Raw genomic sequence first — 12494 nt, 5'->3', positions numbered from 1 at the left:
CTTCCCTCTTTGACAATGTTCAATTTGCAGCATAATGATGGGAGCCTGAATGAATCCTACAGATGAGACAGGGAATTTTAGTTTCTGCACTTGTTCTCTAAAAACTCTCAAAGCACTTTTGGAAAATGCATGGGTATTAATCCACACTGAGCAGTAGTTCTTCAGCCCTATGATTTAAATTGGATATATTTGTCTCTGTCTGTCCTGAACTGTTCAGTAACATTAATGCACCCTGATAATAGCTGTCACATTTTACCCTGGGGGTTGTTCCTCAGTGATAGGTGAAATCACAGCAGTTCAAAGACCTGTCTTCCAGGATGAAAAGCTCTATAGGAATATTCAGATATAAAATAGTAATAGTATGAATCAAAAAATACGCTTCCCTTATTTTAAAACCTTTGATCTTATTTTTATGGCATCACATTTGACAGTCTAAAGGGCATTAACCTGTAGGAGAAACCTTTTGAAAGAAGGTGCTGACTCGCCCTCTGCTGCACAGAACACTGTCCCCCAGGATTAACACCAGCAGGAATCCCCCATGGAGAGGGGTGCAACCCTTCAGCACATGTCCCTGCTCTTTTTTAGGTTTCATTTTTGACGTGAGGTGCAGGAGAGCTCGCCTAGATCAGAACAGGGAGCTGTGGGGACAAGCTGGTGCAGCACACCCCGCTCTGCGCTCCTTTGCGGTGGAGCTGGTGAAGCATCCAGGACCCATCACTGCTGCCACTCATGTACACAGTGCCTGGGTCCTGTTTCTGATTAAGATGGAAGAATACGAGCTGACCTCTTGTTCCAAAGACATTCTGGGGTTGTGGTTCATCTCAGTGTTGAATAATAAGAAAGAGAAAGGAAATGTTTGCTATAAATCTCAGTGCACACAGGGCTGTTTCTCACTTACCCCATCCCAGCATTCAATTTTCTTCTTGGCATTGCCAGGCATTTGCTTTTCTTTGCTCAGCAGCTAAAAGCAGCTTTTTCATTACATTTCCTGGAAGGCTTTTTACAGGCATCCATCCCTGTCTGCCTCATAAATTTACTTTATATACCAAGCTGGTGACACAGAGGTCAGAGGTCTTGGCAAGAAACAATTATTATAAGGAAGTGCTCTTCTTCTTTGGGTTACAATGAGGATATTAAAGGGTGGGGGGGGGGCGGGGAATTTGCTGCAAACAAGGAATGGTTATTTCTGAAAGGGAGGTGACCTGATTGATTAAGTGCTGCACATCCTGCAGGAGCCACCACGGGCAAGCATCCTGTCAGGCCAGCTGGAACCTGCCAGTTACCATAAAAAAAGAAGGAAACCAGTAAGCAGTTTGCTAAACAACCTCATAAATATTTCCAGCCATAAGCACATCTTGTGGTTCAATTTTGTGTTGGTTTTTATTTTTTCTTTCCTTAATATTTCCCTAATTTTAAATGAACGGCCTGTAATTAAAGTGATTTAGAGGCTACCTGGGGACCTGGTATTTGAGCAGTGCATGATGCTTAGGAGAGATTGATTGGTGAGGCATAACTCAATTGGGGTATTTTGATAATGATATCATCACCCGAGAGAGCCAAGTTTGAGCAATTAAATCTCAAAACCTCGTGTTTGGGTTGTTATAACTTCAGCAGGCAGTTTCTGCATGTGCACACACACAAACACACACACACATCTTTTTCTTGGTTTTTTTTCTGGGCACTCCAGTTTTTTGGCTTCCCTGCATCTGTCTGTCTGTCTGGGGTGATCTGAAGTGGTGATTTATCAGCTGTGCAGACCCAGAGAGAGGGTGCCAGTCCACTCATCATCACTGCTTCCCCCCTCAACATCTGCACGTGGACAAGGCAGCCTTTAACATTTAGAAAAATCTCGGCATCTGAAGCAAGAGGCAGAAACAAAAGGATTTTCTCATTTAAAGGTCAGAGCAAGCAGCTTCTTAAAGGAAAATTTCAAATAGGTTTGTTGGACTGTGGCAGGGTTTGTGGGTGTTAGTGCCATGGGGAAGGTGTCAGGGAGTTGAGGGGGTTTCGGGACCAGCAGTGTGCCCAAGGCTCTGAGGCAGACACAGTGATAGAGCTGTGGAGCTTTTGGGAGGTGATCACTTGGAACAGCCAACCCTGAGGGCTTCTGCTGGCACATGAAGGCTTTGATAAGAGGGAGTGACTGCCCCACATGAAGAGGAGGTCTGAGGGATTCATGTGATGAAGGCAAATTGCCAAAGGGGTCGATCTCGTGTGGACTGCACAGCACTCTTCAGGGTAGGGTGAGAAACACCACAAGGAGAAGGGAAAGGGGGAGTGAGAACTCAGGTACAGAGGCCACAGCATGGCCCATAGTGCTGGAGCAGCCTGTGGACCTGCACAGAGCAGGGAGAAGCAGTGGCGTGTCGGGTGTGAAGCCGTGGTGCCCCTTCCCTCAGCGCACACGGGGCTGGTTGCTGTGTGTGCTCAGAGCTGGCGTCCGTGGGGACACAGCACAGACAGTGATTTATGGAAGGAGAAGAGCAGATGAGATGGGGCCTTCGAGATACATTCACTGGGTAAATGTCACCAGGCAATAATTCACTTGCTCTTTTTGACCCCTAATACATCTTAGCCTTGGAAAACACTGTCTACCATAGAGCGTGGCCAAGCGGCATCTGCAAAGCAAAGGTTTGTCACCACCCCAAGGGGTGGCTCTGGCAGCCCTGCCAAAGCCCTGGACTTCATCCTTCTGCATGCTGTGGAGGTGTTTGAACCTCCTTTGTTCCCAAGCTGAGACACAACTGTCTTGCCTGCTGTGCCTGGCACAAAGCTCCACCATCCCTGTTGTCAGCTTGCCAAAACCCATTCAGGAGCTCCACCTGCGACACTGGATGTGTGTGTTTGAAGTTGCAGGAACACATGTCCTGCATGGATTGCATCCCCGAAGGCAGTTGGGCTTTCTCAGTGTGGAAATCAGAGGTAGAAAATCCTCACTTCATTTTGAAATCTCAAGTTGTATAGAATTTTATTGTATAGAATTCAAGTTGTGCAGAATTTTTCCCTGTTTCTGCATTTCTACTCCATACTTTCTGATGATACTAAGTCCCCATGCCAGCTCTCTCCTTGGGGCATGCAGCCACCCCCTTTTCAGTCTTATTCCAGTGCCTGAAGAGCTACATGACCTTGGGTCTTAAGCTCAACCTGTATTTTTCAAGAAGCAACCTTTGTGTGATTAAACTCACGCTGCATGCCAGTTTATAGCCGATGGCACTTTTGGAGCCATTGTCTTTAGCTACCAAAATATGTCAGAGAGAAGAGGAAACGGGTGAACAAGAAAATAAAACCTGAGTGTATCTAGGTGAGAGTGCACTTCTGAACCATGTGGTAGCTCATGAGTGACTAAAGGAGACACTGTCACACTTTTCACATCAGTCCCCCTCGGCAGCTGGAGGAATCAGAGAAGGAAATGCTGGATCTTGGCTTTCAGGAAAGGCTTGCGTGCAACAGCAGCATGGGTGCAAAGAGCCATCTCAGCAGGAGCAGTGCAGACAGAGTCCTGTACCTGTTCCATTGAAGTGGCAGCAGTTAAGAGAGCCTGTTACAGTCCACGTGTTCCAGTTTGATGAGCCCAGTTCATCCAGCTGCAGGTCCATCCCCCAACAGGGGACATTTGGGAATGCCTATTGCTCCTCCACATCATCTGCATTGTCTGCTCCTTGCTGAGATGGAGAGAAGAACCCGCTTTTCTACCACACTGGTGGTTTTTGGAGAGATTTTTACATGTGTATCTGAGCTATAAAGCCTTGAATAATTTACTGGTTTCCAGGGTTAAGAGGAAGATTTATGATGTTTCCTTCTGGCAGGTGGCTGCTGATCTTGATTCCCCTGAAGAAACAGTTGTGCTAATAACTCCTTTCTCAGAGCAGCTACTCCAGGTTCATATTGTTCTGTGCTAAATAGACCAGTGTTGTGCTTTACAATATAGAGAGGTTTGCCCCCTGATCTGGTTGCTGTGAGGTAGCACAGCCTGCAAGGAGACAAACAGGCACCCTTCAAATCTACAACCAGAGTCACATCCCACCCACCCCAGCAGAGCTGGGGGCGCAGTAACACTGGGCAAAGAGTGATTTCCTTTGCTTTTCTACAAAAGGTCCCCATAGCCCTTAAATCAGACTAAACTGGCAATGGAGCTTAGTGAAAGCTGAACTCTTTCCTTTTGCAAGTATTTGAGATCTGAATAAAACATAACAGAGACCTGAATCTTGGTAGTTTAGTGAGCCAGACAGACTTTTCCCATGAATTAGAAGAAACTAATGTAGAGCTATGTACAGAGTACCTGAGAGATGGTATTCTCATCGTGATTAGCTGCTGCTCTGTGCTCAGGGAAACTGAAGTTTAGATGGGAATATTTACATCTCTAGTGAAGCACTGCACTTGTGTGGCCCAGCACAGAGGGGAAAGGGAGAGTGAAGCATTATGCTGGTCCCCAAAGTGTCCTCTTGCATTGACTCCTCTGTGCATTGACTCTGGGGTGGATGGGGAGACTCAAAGATCCATCTTTTCCTTTGATCCCCTATATTCAGTTTGACGTTAAATGTTGATGCTTTTTTTCTTTTTTCCTTTCTTTTTTCTTTCTTTTTTCTTTGCTTTTTTGCCCTTCTCTTTAAGAGCAAGAGCACACTGTAACAGTGATGTCAGTAGTGTTGGGCACAGAGCAGTCAGGGCTGGGTTTGAACGTGCTCTGGTTTCTCTCCATTCCCACTCATGGACTGTCCCCATGCATCAGTGACACTTGCTTATGCTCCTCTCAGCTTTGCATTTTAATCCTAGATGGGTTGGGGTGGCTTTTGGCTTCTTCTGAAGTTAGAATTTTAGGGAATGCAGCAGCAGAGTGAATGGTGATTGTGATACATGAAGTGTGCTGTGAATAGCTGATCTGTGCTGGCACCTGCAGCAGGAATGTCCAGGAGCTTGCCTTTGAGGGTTGAGGCTTTTTATAAATTAAAAAAAAAAAATATTAAAAGTGGGTGGAGGGAATCCTAGCTATGAACAGTGAAGAGGTGCCCTTGCAGCTTTGAACTGCTAGAAATTTCATATTTCTTATTTTCAGAAATAGAGTTTTTAGAGCTGGAACCACAGGCATGCTCTGCATTGATCCAGAATGGTGTGGAACATCAGACCCTGCAGTGTTCACTCAGCAGAGCATCCCCCCATGTCCTCCCCCTCAGTTCCTGCACACCCCTGTGCATCCCCCTGCCTTGCTCTGATCCCCTGCTCGCTCCTGTTCCTGCCTCGGGCACTTCCCTCTCTGCCAGCAAGTGCACCAGGCAGGGTGCAGGCTGGCTTTTGAAAAGAAATCCTGTGAATTAATGGGAACATATTGCTATTATTTCATATAATCACTTTATTTGTAAAGCACAGGCTGCAGAGGTACTCCCGCTGTTGAACCCAAAGCAGCAAATCTATCTATATATCCCAGTCTATACTACATTATGAACAGATGGGTGAAGAAAAAAAAGCAATAAAAACAAATAATAAGAAAAGTTACAATGATAGCAATTTTAAAACACTCCTGGGGGGGAAAAAAAACTTTCTCCATTTTTTTAAAGCAGTGTGAGATTGAATGAGCTGCACTGCAAGTGCATCCATCCTCTAAGTTCACATGTAAACATCTACTGGCAGAGGAAGAATTGCTTTTTTTCCAAGTGGCTGCCTTCTCGCCTTGTGCCTGTTACAGAAGCAATCATAAGAAACCTGGGTGAGATGTCTGAGGTTTGGAAGCATTTGGGGGTTTTCTTTGATTTTTTTAGAGTTCCTGGGGAGACAGAGGCTGTGGGGGTGAGAGGGAGGATGGTGCCTCACTTGACAGCTGAGAAAACTCAATGGGAAATAGCAATCCTCTCGAAAGCACGTATTTATCCACATAACTTTCTCTGAACATTATTCTTCTGCCTCTGCTGCAGGAGGAAGCTTCGTTTATGAAGAATAGTAGAGAGAAACTACCATTAATCTCGTAAAAAAAGAGAAGATATTCAAATGTAGCCTTCACCCGTAACACCAGCGAGCTCAAAGTAGAGGAAATTTAAAACATTTATGTTGCTCTGTTTTTGAGGTCATAAAACACAAGCAAATGGTCTGGCACTGGATGCTAAATTTCTTAAGGAATTTAGTTTAATTAATTAAACTAGTAAACCAATTAATGGATTTGCTTGTAAATTCTTAGAAAATTAATTCCGTGCCCAAAGAGTGTTTTAAATCTGCGAGGGAGGTTGTGTATTTCATACAGAGCTTGAATTCCCGTTTCAGATGAATCCAACTCGGCACTGAGAGAGCTGGAGATACAAGTGATGCATTCATAATACTCGGACCTTCCTCCAAAACTGGCACTTCTCATCAGCTGAATCAGGGGAGGATTTGCAAAATAAAACCTGTGCTGCTGCCACAGCACCCAGCTCCTGTGCTTCTGCTCTGTTGTGACACCTCTAGCTTTATGTGGGCTGGGAATTTACATCCTTCCTGCTGCCTCCAATTGGCTCCTTCATCTGCCATCTCCTCCCTCTTTGATCTGGTCCAGGGGTACCTCAGGTGCACGGGAGGTATCAGGTAGCTCCGGTAAGCAGCAGATCAAAGCACAGGATTTGCTGAAAAACAACCCAGCCAAATCAAAGATCTAAACAAAAGCTAATTCACTTTTCCACGTGAAAACCTTGTTTTGATTCCCTGCCTGGCTCAGGGATGACAGGGGCATCCTCTGTATCTTGCACTCCTCACAATCCAAAGTGACATGGAGAGTTCATAATCAAATGTGTCCAGACTCTTGAGAACATGAAGTTGGAAGGAAGCAGGTTCCCTAGGGCTCTCAGCAGCTAAAGCCATATTGTCCCTCACATGGCAATCTTCCACTTTGGGTCTTGGCATCCTTTGATTGAGGAGGGGGCTGCCAGCCATGCCTGGCACCACCCATGCTGTCCCACCTTGTCTCCAACAGGAAGCAGAGCTGCAAAGCAATTAGGAATGGGAGTATTTTGAAGAGGAAAATGGCAGGGGGAAAAAAATTAGCATTTGCACTGTGATGCTTTTGATGTTTATTAATAAACAAGCTGCTTTTGTGCCTCCAGGGGCAGGAGAGTCTTCAAGCATTCCTTATTTCTCTTGCATTTAGCTTTTTTTCAGTTGTTTTATATGTTACAGGAGATATGTAGTGTCTTCCCACATGTTGAGTTTCCATATTTTCTTGAGAGCATCCCTGGAATAATTCCTCTGGAGGTTTTGGCTGTGTGCTGCCAGGCTGATTTAAACATTTTAGGGATGTAGGGTGGCTCAGTAGTCATTGGGAAGGAGTTATGCTAATTAGGAACAGGTCTGCTCCCTCCTACAGAAGTGGCATGACTTCAGGGAAAAGTGTTTTCATGGAGAGAAAACCCCTGTGCAGACCTCCTCTCACTCTGGGTGGTGTTGGTGACACTGACCCTGATGTGGCCACCTCTGTTCTGTGCTGGCAGCACAGGCTCTTTCCAGGATGGTCAAACCCCTCATCTCCCCAGTGCCACGTTTGTCACCAGGGAAGGCTCACGGGGGTCCTGCATGGGGACATTGGGATGCAGGACTCAGGAATGCCGAGGCACGTCCTTGGTGACAGGCAGATCCGTGCCAAAGGAGGCTTCAGGGTGACACTGCTCCTGTCACAGAGGTAAATTAAAACCCTCAGGTATTAATGGGCTTGTTCTTCTTTCCCCTTAGGCCTCCAGCTCCTCCGGTGGAAAAATGCAGCTTCTGGAAACGGAGTTCTCACGAACCATCCGGGAGCTCATCGAACTCCACCTGCTGCGCCAGGACAGCATCCCAGCCTTCCTCAGCGCCCTCACCCTCGACCTCTTCAGCCGCCAGACCATTGCTTAGTGTCCCACTGCCAGCTGCCAGCCAGGGTTTGGCCCTCCTGGGCAGGACACTTGAGGTAGCAAGGAAAGATTCTCCTGTTCACCACCCTTAATTTGTGGTTTTGGGTTGCTTCTGTTTTGCAAGGAACTCCTTCTTCCCCCTTCCTTCATGCTGAGTCACAAATCCCACCAATTCCTCTGAAAAGCATAATTTTCCTCCTGTGAGAGGGCAAGTCTAGCTCCATCCCAGGGCTCTCCTGTGACAGGATCCAGTCCCTGCCTTTGAACTGGGCCATGTGTTCATCACTACCCAGATTCTCAGGATCTGTCTGGGAATACTGTGGGAACTGCTGGTTTGCGGAGCCCCAGCATCACCATTCACAGCTTTTCCCAAAAGGATTCCCTAAATCTGGGCTCTAACAAAGAGACAAACCTGCATCAGGTGGGTGCTTCCTGCTGCATGGTTGTCCTCTTCTAATGGCAGCCAAGGGCTTGGTCCCTGAGGACAGAGACCCAGGGAAAGTCTCTTGCTCTTGCAAACTTCTCATCACTTAGCAAGTTTGAAATTATTTTTAAGAAATCAGTGACCTGAGCCTGCCATCACTCAGCAGACAAGCACAAGCATAAATGGCCATTTGAAGCCCCTATACCTGTGTTGACACCTCTGTGGCTCAGTCACTGCCATGCCTTTGGTTCCTTACTGAGACTTTAGGGCTCTTGGTTATCTCAGGACTGTAGAAAGTGGAAAGGATCAGTTTGGGCTCCATTGTGTTCAATGCTGGTGGCTTTAGCCTGCTGCCTGCCACCACCCTGTGGGTATCTGTCCTGGGAGGTCTCCTTCCTCCTCCCCTCCATGGCAGGTGGAGCATCCCCAGAAGTCTGACATTTTCTGTTATAATGGATGTAGCTCTTCTGTCATAACAATAAATTGTCACTGCCCAAACTGGGTGTAAGACTCTTATTTGGGATGCATTCTGTGCCTTGCTGTGCTCTCCCACATGTAGAGGATGGGCACAGCAATGGTCTGATGTGCTTTGCAAAGGGAGGACGTCATTATCTCTGTTTTTCCAGGCAAGTCTCATTCATAGATTTATAGAATCATCAATGGTTTGGGTTGGAAGGGATGTTAGAGACCACTTAGTCCCACCCCCAGCTGCCTTAAACCAAATCAGTTTGCTATAAACTTCTGTGTATATTGATTTCAGCAGGAACACACTCCCTAGGCTTGGAGAAGAGGTAGCAGTGAGCAGGCTAGAAAGTTAGCTGAGACACTTGCAGTGACTGCAGGGCTGGCCAGGCTTGCTGGAGTCACTTGGAGACCTGTTGATATGTCTACAGGCATGGAAAACATCTGCTGTTGACCCCATCTGCTGTTGATCAGAGGTGGAGGAGCAAACATGCGGTCTGGGGAGGCTGCAGCCCCCACTTCCCCAACTCTCCTCTCTGCAGGGAAGCACAATAGCAAAAGTTTGTAATTTTCTCTTCTGCTTGAAGAAGTCCCAGTGGAAGATGGATTGCTGGGCGTGCTGTGCCAGGGGAAGGCTGCCTGATTCATATGCACGGCGCGGCACGGAGAGTCGCCTTCCCCAGTCATGGGGAAAATGAATCATGACGTCAGCCGCATTCAGCTCCGCCGCCAACACAATAGCAGATCCTGGCTGCCGCGGAAAATTTTTCTCCTGGCTCCTTGCAGGAGAAATGAAGTAATTAATAAGTTTACAATAAACCCTCTATCTTAGCAAAACACAGGTGAGGCGAGAAGCGATGCTGGAGAGCGACAAGGGAAAGCACGTTCTGCCCGTTGGAAAGTTGCCTCCCGAGAGTGGAAGGATAATAAGTTGGGAGAGAACACACAGTAGGCTTCCGAGACACCTCCAGTGGGGAGGAGACATGAATTACTGCTCTGCTCCCTGTTCTCCCAGCAAGACTGATTTGTTCAACTTAGTTTAATATGGCAGCATGGCTGGGAGAGGTGTGTGGTGAGGATGGGTGCTTGACTGGTTGGGCTGGTGTGGTGCAGCACCTGTCCATGGCTTGGGGAGCTGCTGGGTGACTGTCCTGCTTTGGTCAGCAGCATCCCTGCCCTGCTCATGGCATTATGCTGCTCCACAGTGAGTTCACAGGGCTCACATGGAACTGGAATTTTTGGGAAGCTTGACATCTCTAAGGCTCACACATGGAAGCCTGGGAGTTTTTCATGTGGAGATGTGACCATTGCAAAGCCACTTGGGCCACCTGTGGGCCATGGAGAAGAGGAGCTGAGAATCCCCTTTTTCTAGCTCCAACACTGAATTCAGGATGAAGCCACAAACCTATGGCTGTACCTGATACCGTGGCAGCTCCCATCTCTGCCACTGTCATCATCCTGCTTGTCTGAGCCATGAGAGAGCTGCAAGGAATAACTGTGGCACTGAATTTTGCCATGATTGCTCCTTCCTTTATGAGCTACATGGGCTCAGCAGCCCATCAAAGGTGCTGCCACTGTGTTCACCACCCCCTGCATCCCCCCTCCATGAGTGCAGCCCCCTGGGGCAGTGCAAAGGGATCCCAGTTGCCACCACCCAGGTGGTGAGGGTACAAGTCCCATCTGGGTTTGGCTCATCACTTGTAAAGCTCCAGCCCTGATTGTGGAAAATCCTTCTAGAAAATCTTGGGAGCTGGATAATAAATTTGGTTGGAGGGGAGAGGCGGGAGCGCTCACAAGGTGTGTGTGTGCTCACTGGGTTTCTGTGTACACCAGCTGGGTTTATGTGCTGTAGGCTGTGAAATATGATTTATTGGTGCATGGCTGCAGGATTTTTTGTGTCTCTGTGTCTCTGTGTGTGTGTGTGTGTGTGTGTGTGTGTGTGTGTGTCAGAGCACCGTCTTGTTTGCAGTGTTGCCTGAAGCTTCCCTTCACTCAAACTGCTCGTGAGTCCCTGCTCTGCTACAAACCAGCCCTGTGCATCTGTGTGCATATACAAACACCAAACGGGCACGGAGCTGTCGGGTGAAGCAGCAGAGCTCTGGGCTAAGGCAGGTTTTGCCAGATTTGTGCCTTTCCTAAAGGCACATCTCTGACCCTGGAGCCTTTTGCACCTGCTTTGTGTCTCCTGGCTCTTGGTGTGGTCACGTGTTGTTCGCGTTGTCCTGGAAGTGTGTGAAGCCTGAGAAGGAGCCAGGGAAACCCTTTTGGGATGAGCTGTGAGAAGTTTGGAGTTGTGGATGTTAGTTTTGGATCTTCTCCATGTAACACTATAGGAGCAAGGGAAGGAGAAGGGGGAGAGCATTGGAGCCATGATGGAGGTGGGTTCCTAGAGAGTGGAGGGCAGGAACAGAGCAGGGGATGGATGGAAGAAACGGGGCATGGATGGAAGGAGAAGCCACCTCCATTTCTGAACAGCTGCAGTGCCAGCCGTGCTGTCGGTTCCCCATTGCTCCCCTCTGCTCACTCCAAACAAACACTGAGCAGCACCTGCCCTTTTCATTTCCCAGCCCAGCAGTGGGCTCTGAGGCGGCTGAGAGTGGTGTGAGCTGGGCTGATGGGCAGAGGTGTCAAAATAAACCCCAGGGGGTGACAGGCAAGAGCCTTCCTCAAACATCACGGAGCTGATGCCAGACCTGTGCTGCTTGAGGGCACAGCCCGGGCAGGATTGGTTCTGTTGGAGCTTTTAGCTGTTCAGAGACATTGGGAAAACAATGGTGGTGTCTGATGCCAGGTGACTGTAGCTAAAGACAGGAGCTGGGGAGGATGGAACAGGCTCTCTGTGCTGGTGTGAATCACATTCCTGCTGCCTGCTGTGACAGCAGATTCAGATTTAATAGCAGCGTTGCTAAAACTTGCATGATATTTAAAAGCTACAAAATGCACCCACTCTGATCAGGGGAGGGATATTAAATAAATAAATAAATAAAAAAAAATCAGCAAAGCTTTTTCACGAAGTCTTTTTTAAATATTAAAATCCCATCCTTCCCAACAGGAAAGCTTTTTTCAGGCTAAGAGGAAAGACTGAACGGCATCTGATGATATCGCATTGACACAAGTGTCTAGAAAAATAGGGTAGGAATGTATGATCTGTTCTGAAAAAGGAACCATAGCTAATAGGAAATATGCTGATGCTACTTTTAATTTCATGACTCAGGTTTGCTGCAGAATTGATGGAAATCTGTGTTGGAGCTTGGTTACATTAAAACAGTTCTTGGCTGCTTGGGGGTTTTCCAGTTCTTGTTTCTCTTTTGGGGGATTATTATTGTAAAATCTTTTGCTACTCTGGGAGTCTACAGATGTTATTTGAAAGGACAGAGGAACGGTCTTTTATCCAAAAGAAAGAGGAGAATTTTGCTCCAGAAAGACCACTGGCCAAAGCCCAGCCCTGGACAGGCCATCCCAGCAGCCCCTCCTGTTCCTTCCACCCATGGTGTCTGTGTCTCCAGCCTTCCTTCTGTGCGTGTTTTCCCTCAGAGCAAGTACAAGGAACAAAACAGAAGAAAAATACACTTTAAAGAAAATGCTGCCATGTAATTTAAGGAGCACAAAGGAGCTCCTTGCTGCAGGAGGTCTCGGAAGCAGCCCCTGTCTTTGGTCTCTACCCAAACCACATTCCTCCACCAAAGCACATTGCCTTGGGTTGTGTCAGTTTTCTTCTGCATCCCCAACATGGGCTCAAGCCCCTACCAAACCCCTTCATCTTCCCT

The 12494-nt window shown here is 47.4% G+C and overlaps 1 protein-coding gene across 9 annotated transcripts in view; it reads left to right on the top strand.

Moving 5' to 3' along the window:
• The window catches only part of MAD1L1 (mitotic arrest deficient 1 like 1), a 348819-nt gene extending 340056 nt beyond the window's left edge, over window positions 1-8763 (top strand). For all 9 annotated transcript variants that reach the window (XM_068207072.1, XM_068207070.1, XM_068207071.1 and 6 more), the window contains one exon: window positions 7684-8763. In XM_068207072.1, the coding sequence (XP_068063173.1) occupies window positions 7684-7842 (159 nt within the window). In that variant the 3' untranslated portion in view covers window positions 7843-8763. The remainder of the gene's footprint in view (window positions 1-7683) is intronic.
• Window positions 8764-12494: the final 3731 nt, after the last annotated feature.

The sequence above is a fragment of the Anomalospiza imberbis genome, chromosome 16, assembly GCF_031753505.1.
Source record: "Anomalospiza imberbis isolate Cuckoo-Finch-1a 21T00152 chromosome 16, ASM3175350v1, whole genome shotgun sequence".
NCBI classification, from domain to species: Eukaryota; Metazoa; Chordata; class Aves; order Passeriformes; family Viduidae; genus Anomalospiza; species Anomalospiza imberbis.
The sequence above is the reverse complement of the archived record's forward strand: the minus strand, read 5'-3'. Positions and strand labels throughout refer to the sequence as shown.